General features: G+C 35.8%; 1 protein-coding gene across 1 annotated transcript in view; it reads right to left on the bottom strand.

The window, feature by feature from the left end:
* Window positions 1-19,970, bottom strand: part of LOC124554918 (protein unc-79 homolog) — an 859,177-nt gene that overhangs the window by 371,204 nt on the left and 468,003 nt on the right. The window contains exon 31 of the mRNA XM_047128608.1: window positions 2,954-3,058. Within this exon, the coding sequence (XP_046984564.1) occupies window positions 2,954-3,058 (105 nt within the window). The remainder of the gene's footprint in view (window positions 1-2,953; window positions 3,059-19,970) is intronic.

The raw sequence follows: 19,970 nt of genomic DNA, 5'->3' as shown, positions 1-19,970 counted from the left end.
ATCATTAAGCTGTATTAGGTAGATATAAGAACTGTGAAACACCTACAAACAATGTTGATTATACTCCAGATGATCTTAATCTTTTGTTTGTTATTTCTGTAAGGCCCAGTTCCCCAACTCCTATAAATAAGAAGTCAAAAAATTTGCAAAAATACTAAAAATTTTACCTGGAAAGAAGTATAAGTATACATTATCATTAAGAGACTGGATTTTGTTAATTGTCAATTTATAGAATGTGTGAGAAAAGACAGTGTTTATTTCCCTGTCTACAAAGTGCGCCAGACGCTGTATTAAAAATTATTTTGCAGTTTTCCTGGTCCTAGTATTTCCAAATAATTGAATACTACACACAATAGCAAATATGCATGCATTTGTCAAATAATAATAGCATAACTAAGTCTCTACATGATTTAAGGTCCAGATGTCAACAGTCAGTGCTGTTTTATGCAAACCTATTGTGAATTATAGTTATCTGCTGAAGACACACTGGTTGATCTGCATAAGGCATGTGATTCTGTAAACAATAAAATATTACTGGAAAAACTATGATGCATTAGAGACTTGGAGATCTCTCTCCTATTTAATTATATCTCTGTAACTTGAAACTGTCTGTAAACTACAATTTAGAGTTTCTAAATAATACTCAAGGTGTTCCCCAAAGATCAGGGCCACTGTTGTTTATAAAATTACAGTGACTATGGGAGTGTGCATTTGGGTGTCTGTGTGTGTGGATGGGTGTACTATTGCTGGAAAAGGAGCTACTGCCCAAAAGCTAGTGTGAATGCTGTTTCCTGTTATGTGTTACTGTGTTATGTGTTAATGTGCTCCACTCATTGATCCCTTATCTTACACATTTATAACACCCAGTAACATGCCACGTAAACAGTGGTTTATGCGGACGAGATAGTTTTCATAAATTCTGGAACATATGTCAACAAAATGAAATTGCGAAATTAAGAGTAGCTGAAGTTATCAAATATCTGGTTCATCTGAATTCATTTTTCAAACACAGATTCAGAAGCCCACTTCTACTGATGAAAATGAAACAAAATTTCACGTGGTGAGAGCCTCCCGGCAGGCAGAACTTGATTGCCTGGTGCAAGTCTTTTGAGGTGATGCCACTTCAGCGACTTGCACATTGATCAGGATAAAATGATGGTGATGAAGACAACACAAACACCCAGTCCCTAAGTGGAGACAGTCTCCAACCCAGATGGGAATCAAACCTGGGCCCCCTGGCATGGACACTTCAACCGATGGGCCTAGTGGCTTGTGATGAAAGGAAATATTTCTGTAATTGTGGCTATTTGAAAATAGTATGAAAATTACTTACTGTTTAGTTTTTCCCAATCTATGGTGGCCACATGATCACAAAACTGATTAATTGTTTCCTCAACAGTGGCAGTACAGCATGACAGTCTTGTGCAGTATTTGGTGTATGGCACAGGTGAGTATAACAGTTGTTGTCTTGCACATAATGTGTCATCATTTGTGAATTTGTTTGTGACTGCAGTTCAAGTGTCTTTGTTAATAGAGTAAATTTGAAAATTTACCAATTAAATAGCTCACTGCACAACACTCAAAAACAATTTTTGCATATCAAATGAAAATTAAAACAACTGCAGCTGTCTTTCTTGCATTTAATTTATTCATGCAACCAGTATCACTGTCCCCTTAGACCGATGACTCAGTTGATGAATGAAGTGACAATGTCATGTAAACCAATGATCTACGGACAAGAGTCATTTCATATTCGCTCATGTTATGACTGCACATGAGACTGGATTCCCCCAGTTTACAGCTGTCAAGGGTCTGAAGATGATGTAATCAAACACTGAAACTGGTTGCATAAATAAATAAAATGCAAAAAAGACAGCAGCAGGTGTTTTCATTTTCATTTTGCACTGAACAGTCAAAGTCCATGTAACCATCTGCAGGGTGGATCAAATAAAATTAAAAGTGGCCCAGAGAACAAAGTTCCAGGATATGAAGAAACATAGCAGAGGAAACGAAATACACTACTAACCTGACTATACCAGATGCTGAATGTGACCACCATTCATCTCCTGACACTTGTCGGCCCTAGTCACGAAGTTGCTGGGCGGACTGCTAGAATTGCTGCAGTCTCATCTGAAATGTTTGCTGTAGTTCTTGAAGACTATGAGGTTTGTAGAAATACACCTTAGACTTGAGGGCTCCTCGCACAAAGTAATTGCACACTGAAAGATCAGGTGACCTGGGTGGCCAGCTAGGGCAATAAACAGACTGACCTCTGCTCTCCGCTTTGCACCAACCCACTCACACTGACACAGCTCATATTATGCTCTGAACTGGTGTGGATCACATGGTGGGAATACACATGATGTGCACATTAACAGGTGTGGTTACCTTGTACTAGAAGAATGGATATACAAAGATTTGTGCATATTGTCCTTATGACTACACTGGCATCCCTGCCTTCCACAAGGAAAACCAAATCTACAATGGCCCCAAAATGCAGTAAATTTCAACCTAATTAGCCTGATGTGGTTTGACCTTTTCTGCTCTCTTCAAGGTCTTATGTGAATTTTCCTCAGCACATAGTTCCAGTTTCAGAAGAGATGTATATTGTAGATTTCTGCTGACAGAAAGAAGTGCTGAACTGTGTTATGAATGATACAAAACATAACTGGAAACATTTCTTGAGTGATGTGCATCCACTGAATGATGAATCACAACTATAAAACTCCCTAAAGGTGTATATGCTGATTGTGGTAATCATATTAAAACATATATTTCCATTATATTTATAACTATTGTAGTTAATACAAAATATTTTGCCCCAATAAATATACTTCCAATATTATGGAAATTAGTATTCTTATATTAGATATCTCTTACAAAACTGCTTCTTTTCTGAGTAATTCTGTGTACAATACTTCAAAAGTTGCTTATAACATTATTGTTACATTACCTGAGAACATTGGCCTCCATTATTTACTGGTGTGATAACTTTCCTCTGATGGTAAGCAGTTGTATTTTCCACAGCCATTGGTAGACATTCATCTTCAGATGATCCCTGGATGCAGAAGGCACATACAAATTGTTATATATATTTTTACAGTTAAGAGTTAGATTTCATCATATTGAAAGATGACAGGGCAATTGTTGTAAATTTTTCTGACTGTCCTCTCAGTTTTGTACAACACAATGTCACTGTATAACACTATTTGGGCACTATGTTTTGATGTAACCTATGTTTTGAGAAAAGTTGAGCAAGCAAAGTAGGACTGTAGAGTCAAAATCTGGAGTGTTTATTATTTACAATAGGGTAATAAATTTTCTTGTCTGTAAATTATTAATGTGAGACACATAAAGAAAGAGTGGCTTTCTAATCAGTTTCACCAATTTTTATCCATTGAAAGGGCCTCTAATGATAAAACTATCTCCTACACAGCAGAACAGCAGATGACATGCCATTAGTAACACATGCATTGTACCCATATTTAATAATATAAGAATGTAGCAATCTGTACCAGAGATATGGGTCTGAAATCAGTCTTGATTTGAATGAAAAAGCAAATTTTATGAAATAATTACTGATGCCACTTTTTCACACATTATTAACACTGTCACAGTAGTTCATCAAACTGAGTGCAATTATAAATTCTCTTGAAGCTTATATGCTACAAGAGGCTTCACCTCAGTTTTTCAGCACTGCCTAATGTTTTCTATGAAAACAACATTTATTTTGTCAATTCCAGCTATTTTCAGACTTTCCAGAATATCAAATGGTGGTTCTCACAAATGCATATGAAACCTATGAAAAAAGAGTCTCATAGTTACAAAACATGATGAGGATGGAAGTACAAATCATCACAATTACGTATTCAACCAAAGAAATTATTGACATAGTTTGCTGTTAAATAAGGTAGTAATTTTAAAAGCTTCTTTTCAGTTGGGCCCACAGCATGAACTAGATCAGTGATTGAAATATTAAATAGGTTCCCATTTTCTGCTGTGTGAGGTAATGAAATCATTGTGCAGTGAAAATGGAAAAATTTTTGATACGTTAAATAAGAGTTAGTGCAACAGAACAGAACTTATGAAACTCGGTGGTCACGTGGGCCTATTTCTCCAGTCTCTCTCTTTCCTCACATATTTCCCAGTGTGTCTTTGTGGTTCATAATTGTAATCATTATATACTCCACTTTCTGTCACACTACTGAACTGAAATGGTGTATGTATTTATTAAGGTGAGCACAGTGAAAAATTACACATACATAGTTCAGACAGTTGGTCTAAATAAATAAACAAATTCTTGTTCAAGAGCTTCAAGTAATGAATTTTCAAAATCTTTAAAATAAGAGCTTGTTTTCATTAGTGAAAATTAATTAAAAATTCCTTTTAAATCTGGTTGCTCTCTGTTTTCTCCTCCTCCCCCCCCCCCCCCCCCCCCCCAATCAGTCATAATTGAAAATGTATATAAGCTGTGCTTTAATTGTTATAACAATGAAGAAAGGTATTACAAATGTATTGTCTATTATATGGCCTTTAGATGTAACTAATATATATATATACTAGAATCCATTTACAATGAACCATTTAAATCAAGTTTATTTTCTTAAACTAAAACTTCAATTCATTGGATACCTGTTTTTGGGACAGATTTATTAAGAATAGTACTTTAAATGATTGCACTTAGTTTGTCTTCTGTGCTGTTTTTGGAGATGTTTTGATGACAAAAGATCCAGACCAGAGAATTTTGTCTTGCACATGTATGTCACTGCAATAACAATTACAATCTTCAACATCTTTTAACTGACAGATGAGAAATTTTGGTTCATATATACTCAAATCCCATGAAGCACATTCCATTAACTTAACTTTATGCTGACACATCACTACTTAAATCAGTCAGTAGACATTTCTTATTTCACAGCACTAGTTTTTTCTTTAAAAAAGTCCACCCATCACAGCATGTATTGGAATTTACAACTGTTTCATACAAAAGTTTTGTTTTTAGTATAATAGTATTTATAAACACTATTTTGAACATATGAATAATTGGAATTTTTAATTATATGAATGAATGCATACTGCAAGTCCACTTTCTGCCTCAAGGCACTGTCTCTTCTTGTAGTACTAAGATACCAATTACTGACACAAACTGGTCATGGGAGTGATCTCCTACCACCATTCAATATCACTGAATGAACTCAATAAAATCCTTTTTCTGGAACTGTGGCTAACTTCGATCTTTCTCTGAGTTGAAGGCTATTCTACTCAAAACACTGAATTCCCCCTCCATCCACACCCTCCCAAAAAAGCTAGAATTCTGCTCCCCATCCAGTGAATCCAATATCCTAATTCATCTTTATCTCATTGCTGTTCATAATCCTTTTCATTTCTCTGTGGAAGACACAGGGAAAAGACTTGTCACCTGCACCTCTGGGTACATACCATCCCCTATTGAAGTTGTGTCATAGGCTTATTAAGCCTTAAGATCCATATAGAATGTGAATCAGGAATGGGATAGCAATAGAGTTGAAAAACTGTTTGATTGTAAGACTTGCTGACATGTAGGAAAGAAGTGTGGAAACTGCAGGAGACCTAAACAAGGTGGGAGAGCATTGACATGAATAGCAAACTTACAGGAAAGGAACGAACTTATAGCAGACTGGAGACCTTGGAAGGGGTTTACAAGCAATTTGTTACATAAAATACAAAGAGTAACAATTTACTTGATGTTCATCTGATAAAGACTGGCGACATACATGGCAGGAAATGAATGTATTATTATAGATTGTAGAGAGAGGCGACAGAGGCTGCTACACATGTCAATAATTTAAGTCTGAAAGAGGGAGAGATCTCAATGATACATGGCTCTTGAATATGAATATAAAATGTGCCAGTGGCCTGTAATCCAGCAATGAACGATTTCGGCACTGTTGACTGTAATCAACACTGATCAAACTGCACTGGGGAATTAAAAAAGAAGTGACATCATGTCCCGCATCAAGGTGCACAGCGTCAAACATCAGTTAGTAAGAAGCCATGATGTGAATCAGAATTATGTTCAAACTACAAATTCTGCAGATGTCCTCCAGAGACTGGAATGAAATTTGTATCTTAACAAAACCCATAAGACCAGTGAAAAGCAGGCCAAGAAAACTGTAATGCAGTTCTCAGAACACATAGACTATATTATTTTTTTAATTCTTAGAAGCCACAGTCTTGTAGAATCATGAAAATGATATTACTTTCACCATTTAACTATTATTTATTTCCTTCTGGATACACTATTGCAATTCCTGCTTTGTAGCCCTTGTAAAGTGATTCATCATTGTCCTTTCAAATTTAGTTACATTTCATGCCATAGTACAGGTCAAGAACACCATATACGTTATTTGAACATACAATGATTGTAATTTTGACACCACATTAGAAAACTAAGGCATTTGAAAACAAGCAGGAGACTGGATATAATACACCCATGCAACAGGAAACAGAATGCATCAATTGGGAACACATACCAGTCATAAACCAAAGCCATCCAAAACAGAGTGTCACAAGGTTTTGTATTTTGGACATTGCTGTTTAATCTGTTTATAAACAACAAAGGTGCACAAGAGAAAGAGAAGAAAATTCTGTGCACAGGTGACATGACAATATTGAATAGTGACCAAAATGTGGAACAACTTGAGGAAACAACATATGGTTCAAATGGCTCTGAGCACTATGGGACTCAACTGCTGAGGTCATTAGTCCCCTAGAACTTAGAACTAGTTAAACCTAACTAACCTAAGGACATCACACACATCCATGCCCGAGGCAGGATTCGAACCTGCGACCGTAGCGGTCTCGCGGTTCCAGACTGCAGCGCCTTTAACCGCACGGCCACTTCGGCCGGCAAACAACATATATCTCTGTATTTGTGTTCAATATTAGTGAGAGAGGTCTGAGCATATAGAGTTAGAGATAGATCAAATTAGGCTGGAAGGAACAGAATCAATTACATTCTTAGGTATCACTGTGGACAGTGGGTTGAAATGGGAACAGCATATTAATTCTGTATGTAAGAAACACAGCTCCACCATAAGTAGGTATCCCAATACATCAACAAACAGCTTCCATGCACAATATGCCATGGGCTCTTTGAAATACAGGGTTATTCTAAATGATGGACCCATTTTCAAAACTTCATATTTATTCAAATACAAATGCAAAATGAAAAAGCTCTATACCAATGAAAAAAGGAAGTTTCAGTTGCCTTTCATAATGTTTGATATCAATTTAAGAAATTTAATAATTTGTAATTGACTAGGTTTAATAATTATTTAAAATTTAGAAATGTCATAAATGTTATAAATGTTCAATGTGGCCACTGTTGGCTGCATGGCAAACATTGATGTGGTAGGCAAACATGTCCCACACAAGTGAAAGGGTATCTGCTGTTATTGAGAGCATGGCAGCAGTGATCTGGTTCTGCAGAGCATTCAGAGTGGTTGCTAGAGGCAGGATGTAAACAGCTTCCTTCACATAACCCAATAAGAAAAAGTCATAGGGTGAGAGGTCAGGAGATCTTGGTGGTCAGAAGTGTAAAGCCAGGTCCTCAAGTCCCTTGTGACTGATCCACTGCTGAGGAAGGGAGTCATTCAAAAGGCCTTGTACATAACAGCGCCAATGGAGCGGAGCTCCATCCTGTTGGAAAACGAAGTCCTGGGAATCTTACATAATTTGAGGGAGCAGCCACTGTTTCAACATGTCCAGGTATGTGATTCATTACAGATCTTTCCACAGAGGAAAATGGTCCATAAACCTTTGTACGGGATACGGTACAGAACATGTTGATCTTCAGTGAGTCTTTTCATGTTGCAATAGTGAATGTGGATTTTACAAACCTCATATGTGAACGTTGTGTCTGTTGACTTTTCTACGAAGGTGGAAAGTTGCTAGATCGCTAAAAATTACATGTTGTAGAAATGCGTCATCCTCCATCTTTGCTAGCATATAACCACAAAATGCAAGACGCTTCTCTTTGTCATTGGGGTTTGGAGCATGCACAAGTTGTAATTAGTAGGGTTTGTACAGCAAATGCCATATCAGAACTTTCCATACAGTTGGTTGGGGTATTCCTAGATCTTGACTGGCTTCATTGGTAGACTTACTGCGACTGGGCACGAAACTTTCTTGAATCCATCAGACATAATCCTCTGACACACATGGTCAGCCTGTGATTTTTCCTTTGCACACACTCCCAGACTGTTTAAATTCCTTAAACCAATGGCTAATGCTTTTGCGAGTTGGTGGTAGGATACTGAATTTGGTACAAAATGCCTGCTGCACTGCAATTTGCCATTCACTTTTCGTGAACTCAAGAATGCAGATAACCTTGTGCTCCACAGTTGATGTCTCACTCACAGCTGACAGTGAAATGGAATGATGGCCCTATTGCTGGGCAAACTCTACTGGCCGCTTCTGAAACCATCACCGCCAGCACACCACCGCATGGCAAAAACTTTGAAACTTCCTCTTTTCATTGGTATAAATGTTGTTCATTTTGGATTTCTACATGAATACATATGAATTTTTGAAAATGGGTCCATCATTTAGAATAACTCTGTATGTCTGCAGTATGGAATGACAGTGAAGGAAACTCAACATTCAGGAAACAAAAAATTTGTTCACAATGGGATGAAAAACAGTACACAGTTAGGATCACTTTAAGAAGAAGGACTTCTGAAACAAGTCAATTATTATCCACAAAGTAGTTATAAAATTTTATTGCAATCAAATAGGAAACTTATAAGAACATCATTTTTTGACATAGTCTCCTTGTGTTCCAACAAACTTGGTCCATCATTGTACAATGTTCCTGATGCCCTCATAAAAGAAGGTTCTCTGTTGAGCTGTGAGACAGGAATGCACTGCACATTTCACTGGTTAGTCTGAGGCAAATTGATGGCCCCTAAATTCTCTGTTTGAGTGGACCAAACACATGATAGTCAGAATGGGCAAGATTGGGACTATGTGGAGGAGGATCCAGTACTTCAAATTTGAGTTTCTGGAGTGTTTCAGTACTGTGGGCATCAACATGCAGGGAGGCATTGTCGTGCAACCACACAACACCTTTTGACAGCAATCCTTGACATTTGCTTCGAATTACGCATAAGAAGAGAGGATATAGCGCACTGCTTGGCCTGCAAGTGACAGTATTTGTCATGAGGCTGTCCAAAGTAATTTTCCAATATACATGTTTGTCAACATAAGAAGATAGGACATAACAGAGTTTGCCCAGAAAGATGCAGTGTGGTCTGCAGGCCTCTTTACCCACTGTGGAAGTATGCAGTTCACTATCGCACATTTTAAAACTGCAGTCACAACAGACAATGCATGAAGCACTATAGCTATGTAAGAACTAAGGATATCAGATAAAAGGTCTCATTGAGATGAAACAGATATGCCTATGCTAAACCTTGCAGCACAATATATATTTTTAATACATGCAAAGGACTTTGTCTCTTCTCTTATGTTGGATGTAGAGAAAACAAAAAATATTTCAATGTAGAGAAAAATATAAATACATTTATATTGTTGTAAATTACAAAAATTAATAACTTTTGTTGTATTTACTGCACAGAGCTTGGTAACGGCTAAAAAGGAAGCCTAATGCAAAACCAAAAGTAGAGAATCAATATTTTTTGGTGTAGTATGTTTCCATAATTTCCATGTAATGTGATTAAAAATATTGTTAATGATAAATCAAAATAAGAAAACCAATGCAATATGATAAGGTAGAGCTGTAGCTGAGTCAACAGAGATACCACAACCTATGGACACTTAATCTGATTCAAGAAAATTGGCAGTAAGCCAGATCAAAAAATGCAGTCACAGTTGTGTTCACCTAAAATAGTACCTAAAAGAAGCACCAGCTGGTGATTTATCCTTCCTCAATGTGTAATAATGTAAGAATTTTTCTCATACCAGTAATATAAAAAATAATAAAATGTCATGAATATAATAGAAGGAAACATTCCACGTGGGGGGGGGGGGGGGGGGGGGATCTAAAAACAAAGATGATGTGACTTACCAAACGAAAGTGCTGGCACGTCGATAGACACACAAACAAACACAAACATACACACAAAATTCTAGCTTTCGCAACCAACGGTTGCCTCGTCGGGAAGAGGGAAGGAGAGGGCATGATCTCTGCCCAAACTCTTTGCCTCTGTATATGTCTGCTTGTGTCTGTATATGTGTGGATGGATATGTGTGTGTGCGAGTGTATACCCGTCCTTTTTTCCCCCTAAGGTAAGTCTTTCCGCTCCCGGGATTGGAATGACTCCTTACCCTCTCCCTTAAAACCCAAATCCTTTCATCTTTCCCTCTCCTTCCCTCTTTCCTGACGAGGCAACCGTTGGTTGCGAAAGCTAGAATTTTGTGTGTATGTTTGTATTTGTTTGTGTGTCTATCGATGTGCCAGCGCTTTCGTTTGGTAAGTCACATCATCTTTGTTTTTAGATATAATAAAATGTCATATGCACAAACAGAAGAACCAGTATTTCAGACAAAATAACCTACTTAGCTCCTAACAAAATGGTTTCAGACCTCATCTTTCAAAGTCATAGAGAACATTTAGTAACTACAAACAGTCAAGGCTCAGACTGCTTACACGTTACAAAAGGCACAGGGTTTAATACTTGGTCCTTCCCTGTTCACAGTCTGTATTAATAATTTACTTTCCCTCTTGGTGCATGAGGCAGTGTCGTACACAGATGATACAACTTTAATTACACATTCTGATGGTCTAGAGGAGCTGTGACATAACTTACATGTAGCAGTGGATAGATGTACCAATTGGTTATGGACAAACTGTTCACTTACTAATGATAGTGAAACTGAAGGAGCTGTTTACAATTTAAGTGTCTCCAATGAAGATTACAAAATAATTAAACTATTAGGTTTCTACATAGTTCAAACATGCTGCTGGGTGAATTACACCGAAAAAAATTGAGCAATAATGTGAGCAAAATGCAACATATGTAAGCATATTTTGCATTTTTCCACTCCTTTCTTACCTATGGAATTCTTGTATTGGATAAATGCCCTGACTCAAAAATTGTTTTCGTGTGGCAAATATAATATTATGACAGTTCCTAGCTTATGTATGTACAGTTGTTCCTCTGTGTTAAAGGGAATTTAAATAAAGTTAACCTTAGGATGTTAATATACAAAAACAATGCAAGACCTGGACAATCAATTGATTTCTTCTATAGTATATATTTTTATAATATTACTTGAAAATACAGCTCTTCGGTTGCACAGGTAAAAAATTTTCAACTTTACCTAGGTTTCAGCTGCTCTAAGGCAGCCTTCATCAGAAGTAAAAAATTTTTACATTACCTATAACAGAGTTTTGGAATAATATAAAAATTGTTAAATTAAACATATGTAATAAAATTACATCATAGCTAACTGCTATGGTACAGTAGAAAAAGAAAGCATACTTACATAGAGTAAATAGTTATGACATGGTTTAGAGCAACAGTGTTCATGTTAAAGATAAAAATATATTTGTACATTATAAAATTTTCCTAGGAATGCACAACTTGATTAAGACGCATCACTAAGGGTCGCGTGTGCGAATGGTACTGTAAGCAGCATCAGACTGACAGGCCTGCGCGCTGTCGATGTTAGCAAGTCGGCACCTTGTATCGCGCCATCTAGTATTGAATGCTTGTAATTTACAGTGACAACAGCCGTCAGAAGCATTGGAACAGGAGTGCACGTAATGTGCTGATTACATTATGTCAGATAGTATGTCAGATAGTACCTCAGATTTTTAAACAGACTTGCAAAAACCACCCATTCTGTTCTCTACAGTACATTTAAAATTATTTTAACAAAATAGTTTAATAAAAAGAGCATACTAATCAGTAAAAGAGTGTTGAGGAAACACATTTAACTGACAAAGTTCTGACCAAATACTACCACACTAGGGTGTAACACCAGAGGATACTAGAAAGTACAAATGCTCAGCATCAAAGGGTTTGTTAACAGGTTACTTCATATATGATTTCGACATTATATGTAACTCTGCATTGTTTATGTAAATATCACGAAATTTTATCTATCCCTCTTATTAGATTTATATGCAGAGTAAGGATGGCTATCTTTGTCATGTGGGTAATGTGGCCACTAAGTTTTATTCTCTTGGAGAGTGCTGCAGCCTCATGGAAAACATTTAAAATTCCTCAAACAGATGCAATTGGTTTTGTCAGTGAATTCTGTGGTGTCAACTGCAAGCACTCCTCTGCAGTGAAATGTTTATCATTTTCTCTGCATATGATCTAAGTGAAGTGACAGATTCCTTTGCATCTATTAAAAAAATATATATTGTGACAGTTAATATCTGTAATGATGGTAAAATGTCATATGTTTTAGCCAGGCATAGCGGCCAGTCACCTGACAGTCTAAAGTGGCCATGTGGACACATTGCGTGAACATATAGCTTTAAATGTATTTACCTTGTTTCAAGACAACAGAATTGATAATAAAACAAGAGTATTTAATAAAATAATTATATTAAGGCATTAGTATATTAACAACTTGATGAAAAGCTATGTTATTTTATTACAGATGTATATTAAGACACTATAACTTGATGTTTATGCTGGATAAATTGCAAGCTGATCAAAATATTTCATAGTTAGGTTCAAATGGAGGAGCTTTGGGTCCAGGCTGGGGCCATAAGTTACACTGGTGAGGCTGAGCGGTCAGCAACAAAGGGGGGATTAACACATGCACTTAGTGAGTTTTAGACTAATAGCTACAGAAGACATGCTGGCAGCTCACCTGCTCTAAAGTGATTGAATCTGGAGACGGGCAAGAATTTAAGACTTACAATAGACAGACATTCTTAAATATGTTTATAATCTGGATTGCTTCAAGAAAATATTGTAGAGCAAATCCAAGCATATCAAAATAATCACTGTAATGTTATGCATCTAATAATATGTCAATGGCAATTTTAACAATAAAAACATTGATGTTAGAAATTACAGTGAAATTAATAATATTTCTACAAAATATGTCACTTATTACATATTAAATTATGTGGGTGAGCAAAATCAACTAGGTGTTCGATAATAGCATGGCACCATAGCTATTATTGAAACAAGCAAAATCACTGTACTTTCTTTAGTTCCTGCATATTGAATAGTTTTAAGTAATTTTTGTGCAAATACGTTGAGCCAAACACACATTCACACAACCAAATGAAGTAGTGTGGTGTTTGTCATGTTCATTATTTCATTTATTCTACTGCAACTGTCGTTTTTTATTATGAGTGCACTAGGTACACATGTGTTTAAGTGGAGAATTGAAGAATATTGTGTTTAATATCCTTAGAGAAGTTAGCAAGTAAGTTTTTATTTTAAATAAGTCTAGTTAGTATGCTTTTAGCATTAGAATGATGGTCAATTTTGTGCATTTAATGACGTTTTAAGAAAGTCATGTTTTTGGTGAGGGCCATCTCAACTCCTCCTTGGTGGGAGCAGTAGGTCATTGGAGAATGCTGGGAACTGGAAGTGCTTTTGGGCACAAGGGAGAAGTGAGAAGGGACACATCTGTAGAAGAAGAAGTAGCAGACTTTTACTCTGATGTCAAGCTACTGGAGGATGTAGCACTCAATATTATACATCATGTGATTGGAAAGTTTTGTAATTTATTTATTTATTTAGCAGCTTATGATGTACATCTATGGAATAAGTCCAAGAACATATTTGCCTTGTCAGTTTTCCAATAAAATACATTACTTTTACTGATTCTACCTATAGTTTTGCTAAGATTACTACTAAATTTTAGCCACAACATTTCTGGACATTTACATCATAGTTACAAAATTTTAGATACTGTAAATGGAATGGATTTTATGAGGCATACATAACCTATGTACCTAAATTGCAGAACATTTAATAATTGCAATAATTCTATGCTATGTGTCCATCATTTTATATATACGATATAATACATTCACATAGCACATACGTATTCTAGATCCCATTTTCTTTACATTTATAAAAAAAAATTAACAGCAATAATACTGTAGAAAAACAAAATTTTGAGATAAAACAATGCTGTTAAGAAGTTAACACATTTTACTTTTTCTTTTCTCTATACCTGTGTACATTTTTCTTTTAGTGTACTATGTCTGTTTGATTCAGTTATTTTCGTTTGAAAGAAATTCTCTAGTTGAATATAAAGGGGTTTCTAATAGCAGTTGTTTGATTGACTGTTTGAACTTATCTACATCTACATCTACATCCATACTCCGCAAGCCACCTGACGGTGTGTGGCGGAGGGTACCCTGAGTACCTCTATCAGTTCTCCCTTCTATTCCAGTCTCGTATTGTTCGTGGAAAGAAGGATTGTCGGTATGCTTCTGTGTAGACTCTAATCTCTCTGATTTTATCCTCATGGTCTCTTCATGAGATATACGTAGGAGGGAGCAATATACTGCTTGACTCTTCGGTGGAGGTATGTTCATGAAACTTAAAAAAAAGCCCGCACCGAGCTACTGAGTGCCTCTCTTGCAGAGTCTTCCACTGGAGTTTATCTGTCATCTCCGTAATGCTTTCGCGATTACTAAATGATCCTGTAACGAAGCGCGCTGCTCTCCGTTGGATCTTCTCTATCTCTTCTATCAACCTATCTGATTCGGATCCCACACTGCTGAGCAGTATTCAAGCAGTGGGCGAACAAGCATACTGTAACCTACTTCCTTTGTTTTCGGATTGCATTTCCTTAGGATTCTTCCAATGAATCTCAGTCTGGCATCTGCTTTACCGACGATCAACTTTATATGATCATTCCAGTTTAAATCACTCCTAATGCGTACTCCCAGATGATTTATGGAATTAACTGCTTCCAGTTGCTGACCTGCTATTTTGTAGCTAAATGATAAGGGAACTATCTTTCTATGTATTCACAGCACATTACACTTGTAAACAGGTTCATCTACAAAGAACAAAATAACTGGACAACATATATGACTTTCTTTAGGAAGTATGGTCCTTTATACAGTCTAAAGTAACTGTGACATCTAAGTGCAGATTTAAAAATGTACTGGCTTCATAATAAATCTGAGCCATAGCTTTGAAATGCGTGATGAGGAAAAGTATAGAACTGAAGGCAATATACTAAGGGAGAAACATGGCAGATCCGAGTTTAAAATCTCGTCAACATTGGTCATGTTTCAGTCGGAGTATGAGATGAGTATCCTTCAATTTGTCATTAGTGATGTGTGGTGGTAAAGAGTTGTAAACCTTTACTGCCACGTAACCACTGCTTCTCTCATATTGAGTTGTGTTACACTGCAGAATTCTTAATTTCTTGGTGTTTCTGGTGTGGTGGTGGTGTACATCTTCATTTTTGTTGAATTTATCTTTATGATCCCAAGCAAGGAGCAGAATTTTATATATATACAAGCTGTAGAATGTTAGAATCTTATATCATTTGAACAGAGGCTTGCTACTATCTCTTGTCTTTTGTTTCCTATTATTCTAATTGCTCTCTTTTGTAATTTGAAAATTTTAATTACCTCAGTGAAGTGGGCCCAGATTTCTATACCACAGCTCATTATAGCACTGAAGTATGAAAAATACACCATGTGCACATCATCTTCAGTTATTAGCGGCTTAATTTTTCTCAGAGCAAAAATAGCACTGCTAAGTTTACTGCTTATATTGCAAATATGATCTTTCCATCCTAAACAACTGTGATCCCTAAAAATTTAGCACTTTCAACTTCTCTTACATTTAGCTCTTGCAAATTTGTTAGTTCACTTGTTTTTCTTTATTTGTTCCTAAATAGGATAGCATTAGTTTTCTCATAATTGAGAATTAACCTATTCACTTCAAGCCAGTGGGTGATCATTTCAACTGTTTGATTACTTTTACTTATGGCCTCCTGCAACCTCGGTCTCACAGTTACGTTTATTGTGTCATCTGCAAAGAGAATCAATTCACTGTCTACATTACAAGGTAAATCAGTAAACAAACCATTGCTCGATTTACTTCCGACTGCTAACATTGTAAAATACGGAAATATATGTGTGTTAGGCAATAGCCATGGCCACAGAATTGCCACAGTGCTAATGAAAAAATACAATTACAGGGCAAATGGTTTCGTGAAGCCTGGGGCTCCATTAAATGAACTGAAAAACCTTACAAAATTATGTGAAGTAACTAGTTTGAGTAAGGATGACTTTGTTGTATTGCTGGTAGGATCAAATGACATATATAGAAATGAGTCGTTCAAGGCTAGCACAGAATTGAGAAAATGCCCCAATAATTTATCTCACATGAATGTACTCATTGTAAATATCCCGCATCATCATGATTTACTGAGGTGGTCATGTGTAAACAGTTTGGTGCGAAGGCATTAGGAAAGTACATAGTTATGAGAACAAATTTTACTTGTATTTCACGGTGCAATGAAGTACCCAGGACAAGTGGAAATCAATTGCAAGTAACAAAGCATTCTGTTCATGCAGCGAAAAATATAGCCATCAATCATTGTCAAATCACGAAATGGTTGAAAACCAATAGGCCAGAAAGTAACATCCAAGCTGGGAAAGAAACTCAAATTACGAAATGGTTCAAGCCAAAAAGAAATGAAGCACAAATTTTCCAAGCTCCAAAAATACTGGAAGACAAACTAGCTGCTATATGTGTGAGCTCCAGAACAAGGAAAGCTCAAGAGAGGAACAGTGATTTTTTTATGGCTGGCACCAGGGAAATCACTTCAGCACCATCCAGATCCAGTGCCATCAAGAATGTAACTATGGATGTAAGTACACAATATTGAAGTGACAAAGAAATGTACAAACCAAGTGAGCAAGCTGATGGGCTGTTACATAAGAATCCAGACTTACCCTTTTGTGAGGATGGTTCATTATTAAATATTAGGTCTTTAAAAAATAAAATTGATGATCTTAGTAGTAACTATACAATGCATTGTAATTTAAATGGTTTAAGTGCTTAATACTCATGTGACAGAAGCTCTAAGTTAGATGAGCTACAAGTTTTTTTTATTTGAATTTCTAAATGTTAAAGTAATTTGTTTAAATGAACACTGGCTTAGTAGTGATACCATAAAAATCTTAAATAAAACTACAAGGTAGCCACCAGCTTTTGTAGGATAAATAAGTCATGAGGAGGTTCGTGCATACTCATTCATTCTGATTTAGATTACCATGTAAGATGTGACTTCAATTATTTTAATGAAGAGTGTATTTTTGAGGGTTGCTGTGTTGAGTTAAAGGACTTAAATGTTGTTATAATATCAATTTATAGAATACCAGGGAAGGTGACGACTGAGCATTTCCTACATAAATTTCAGAGTTTGTTAGAATACCTCAGTAAAGAAAAGAGGAAAAAAATTATAGTTGCTGCTGATTTCAACATCAATATGTTGAATGAAACATGTGAGGTATCAAAATTTACAGACTTAATAAAAAAAATACGGCTTCAAATTAAATTTTTCTGAATCTACAAGAGAAAATGCTCAGTCAGTTACATGCATTGACAATATTTTAATGAATTATGTATTTGGAGATGGATATAAATTTTGTCTAGATCTAGGAATTTCTGATCATATTAATGTTCAAATTATTTGTACCAATTAGGCCTAAGTTGTGTTATCCATTATTTTGGCATGTCTCCTGTACACAAATCATATGATTAGATATTGTATGTTATGAGACGAATAAAACACTATTCACTATTCACTTTATATATATAAGGAAAAGGAGGGGTCCTAGAATACTACCATCTTGCACCCCCTGTTTTATATCTTGTAGTTCTGATAGCTGTTTCCCCTGATTGTGTGACACTTCCACAGTTTGTTTTCTGTTCTGCAGAAATGATTTTATGATATCAAGAGCAGTTCCTCTAATTTCATAGTGGTGTAGCTTCATTATTAATATGTGGTGATTGGCAAGATCAAAAGCTTTAGATAAGTCACAAAAAACACCAACCGGGATTTGGCCTTGATCCAGGACTGCAGAGATTATACTAATAAGTTCAAATGCAGCTGACACTTTAGATTTTTCCTTCTGAAACCCAAACTGTCTACCATTTATGACAGTGTTTTTTTCAAAAAATGCCAATAACCTAACAAATAGTATTATTTTTAGGATCTTTGACAAAATGGGAAGAAGGCTAACTGGTCTGTAATTATCAGGGCACATGTGATCACCTTTTATTTTGAATAGTGGTAGTACTATGGCAATCTTCATTCTATCTGGGAAGATTCCTTTTTGAGACATGAGTTGACTAAGTGGCAGTGGGGTTTAGCAGTTTCCCTAATAGTTAGCTTCAAACTTTTATTTGACAGTCCATTTATGTCTGTGGATGCTTTATTTTATAGTTTCTCTATTATTTTTCTTATCTCTTGTTCAGTTGAGGGTACAGGTAATATGAGTTAGGGGTGACTTTTGTTTATTCTCAACTAGTTTTTGGGATTGCAGAGAATCACTATTGTTACCCTATGTAAGTTGTTGGCAGATTCTGGTAAAATATTGGTTGAAAGTGTTGCTAATGATTATTGGATCTTCTGTTACAACATTATTGATTTTTAGGCTTAAGCTGTTATTGTTATTTGCTGATGACTTTCCTGCTTCTCTTTTTATTATCTTCCAAGTGCTTCTGACTTTGTTGGGAGCTTGTGTAATAACATTTCCATTATACAGTTTTTTTGTAGCTACTAAAGTTTTATTGTAAATCTTTTTATAGGCTCTATAATATTCAACAAAATGAATAGGCCTATCTGGAGCTTTCCAAATTGCATAAAGAAGTTTTAACTTCTTACAGGATACTAATAGACCTTTTGTTAGCCATGGCAGATTTCCTTGCTTTTCCTTTATTGGTTGAGTTTTGGTTGGCAAACACTCTTCAATGATTTTTAAACATATATCTAGGAAACAGTTATATTTATAATTAACACTATTAGATAAGTATATTTCTGGCCACTTTTCATTTTATAGATTTATCTTTAGATCTGTTATATTAGAACTTTTCATATCTCTGTAAGGGATAAAGCTGAGGGAATATAATTTCCCTGCTTCTTTTATTATTATTGTCTGTGAGTTGTGATCTGATAAATTCATGTCTTCTATTAGGCAATTATATCTGCCAGACTGAATATTTGTAATTATGTAATCAATGGCAGTTTGAGTGTTCATACCTATTCTTGTATAGTTTTGAATTGTGTTATGTAAACCATACATTATAAGTAAGATCTCTAGTTACGTTTTATATTTTGATTCAGATAGGGAGTCAATATCCAAGTCTCCACATAAAATTAACTTGTTCTTCCAAAATTGTGATAGCAGCTTATCAAGGTTTTTTTATGAACATACTGAAATCACCACTGGGAGCTCTGTATAAAGACATTATTACATAGGTTACATTTTTCAGTTCAGTTCTTATACCACTACACTCAAAATGTTTTTCAGTTGCATATATTTCCAATGGAATTGCAGTTGCAGAGCAGGAGGTGCAATGTCTAACAAATATGCAGCTACCACCATTTTTAAAATTCTTTCTGCAAAAGTATGATACTAACTTATAATTGTCTAAGTTTATACAAGTTATTTCATTGTTTTTTAGCCAATGTTCAGTTACACAGAGAACAGTAGGCCTTATACCAATGCTTTCCATAGCTACTTGTAAGTTTAAGAGTTTGTTTTTGATTGATTGAATGCTTTGATGTGTAATTATTAATGTATTGACTGAGGTATTTACTTGTCCTGTACTTAACTTTTTGTCCTTTTTATGGCACCCATCAGAAAAAAACCACTTAAGTGAGCTGGAGTTACTGCATTCCTCCTCTGTAGCTGAAACATTGTTGTCTCCTTTGATGCTGAGCACTTCACTTCTGGTGAGGTGGTAATCTTCCCTCTCGGCACTGGAACTGCTGTCTTA

This window comes from Schistocerca americana, chromosome X (assembly GCF_021461395.2).
Source record: "Schistocerca americana isolate TAMUIC-IGC-003095 chromosome X, iqSchAmer2.1, whole genome shotgun sequence".
NCBI lineage: Eukaryota > Metazoa > Arthropoda > Insecta > Orthoptera > Acrididae > Schistocerca > Schistocerca americana.
The sequence above is the reverse complement of the archived record's forward strand: the minus strand, read 5'-3'. Positions and strand labels throughout refer to the sequence as shown.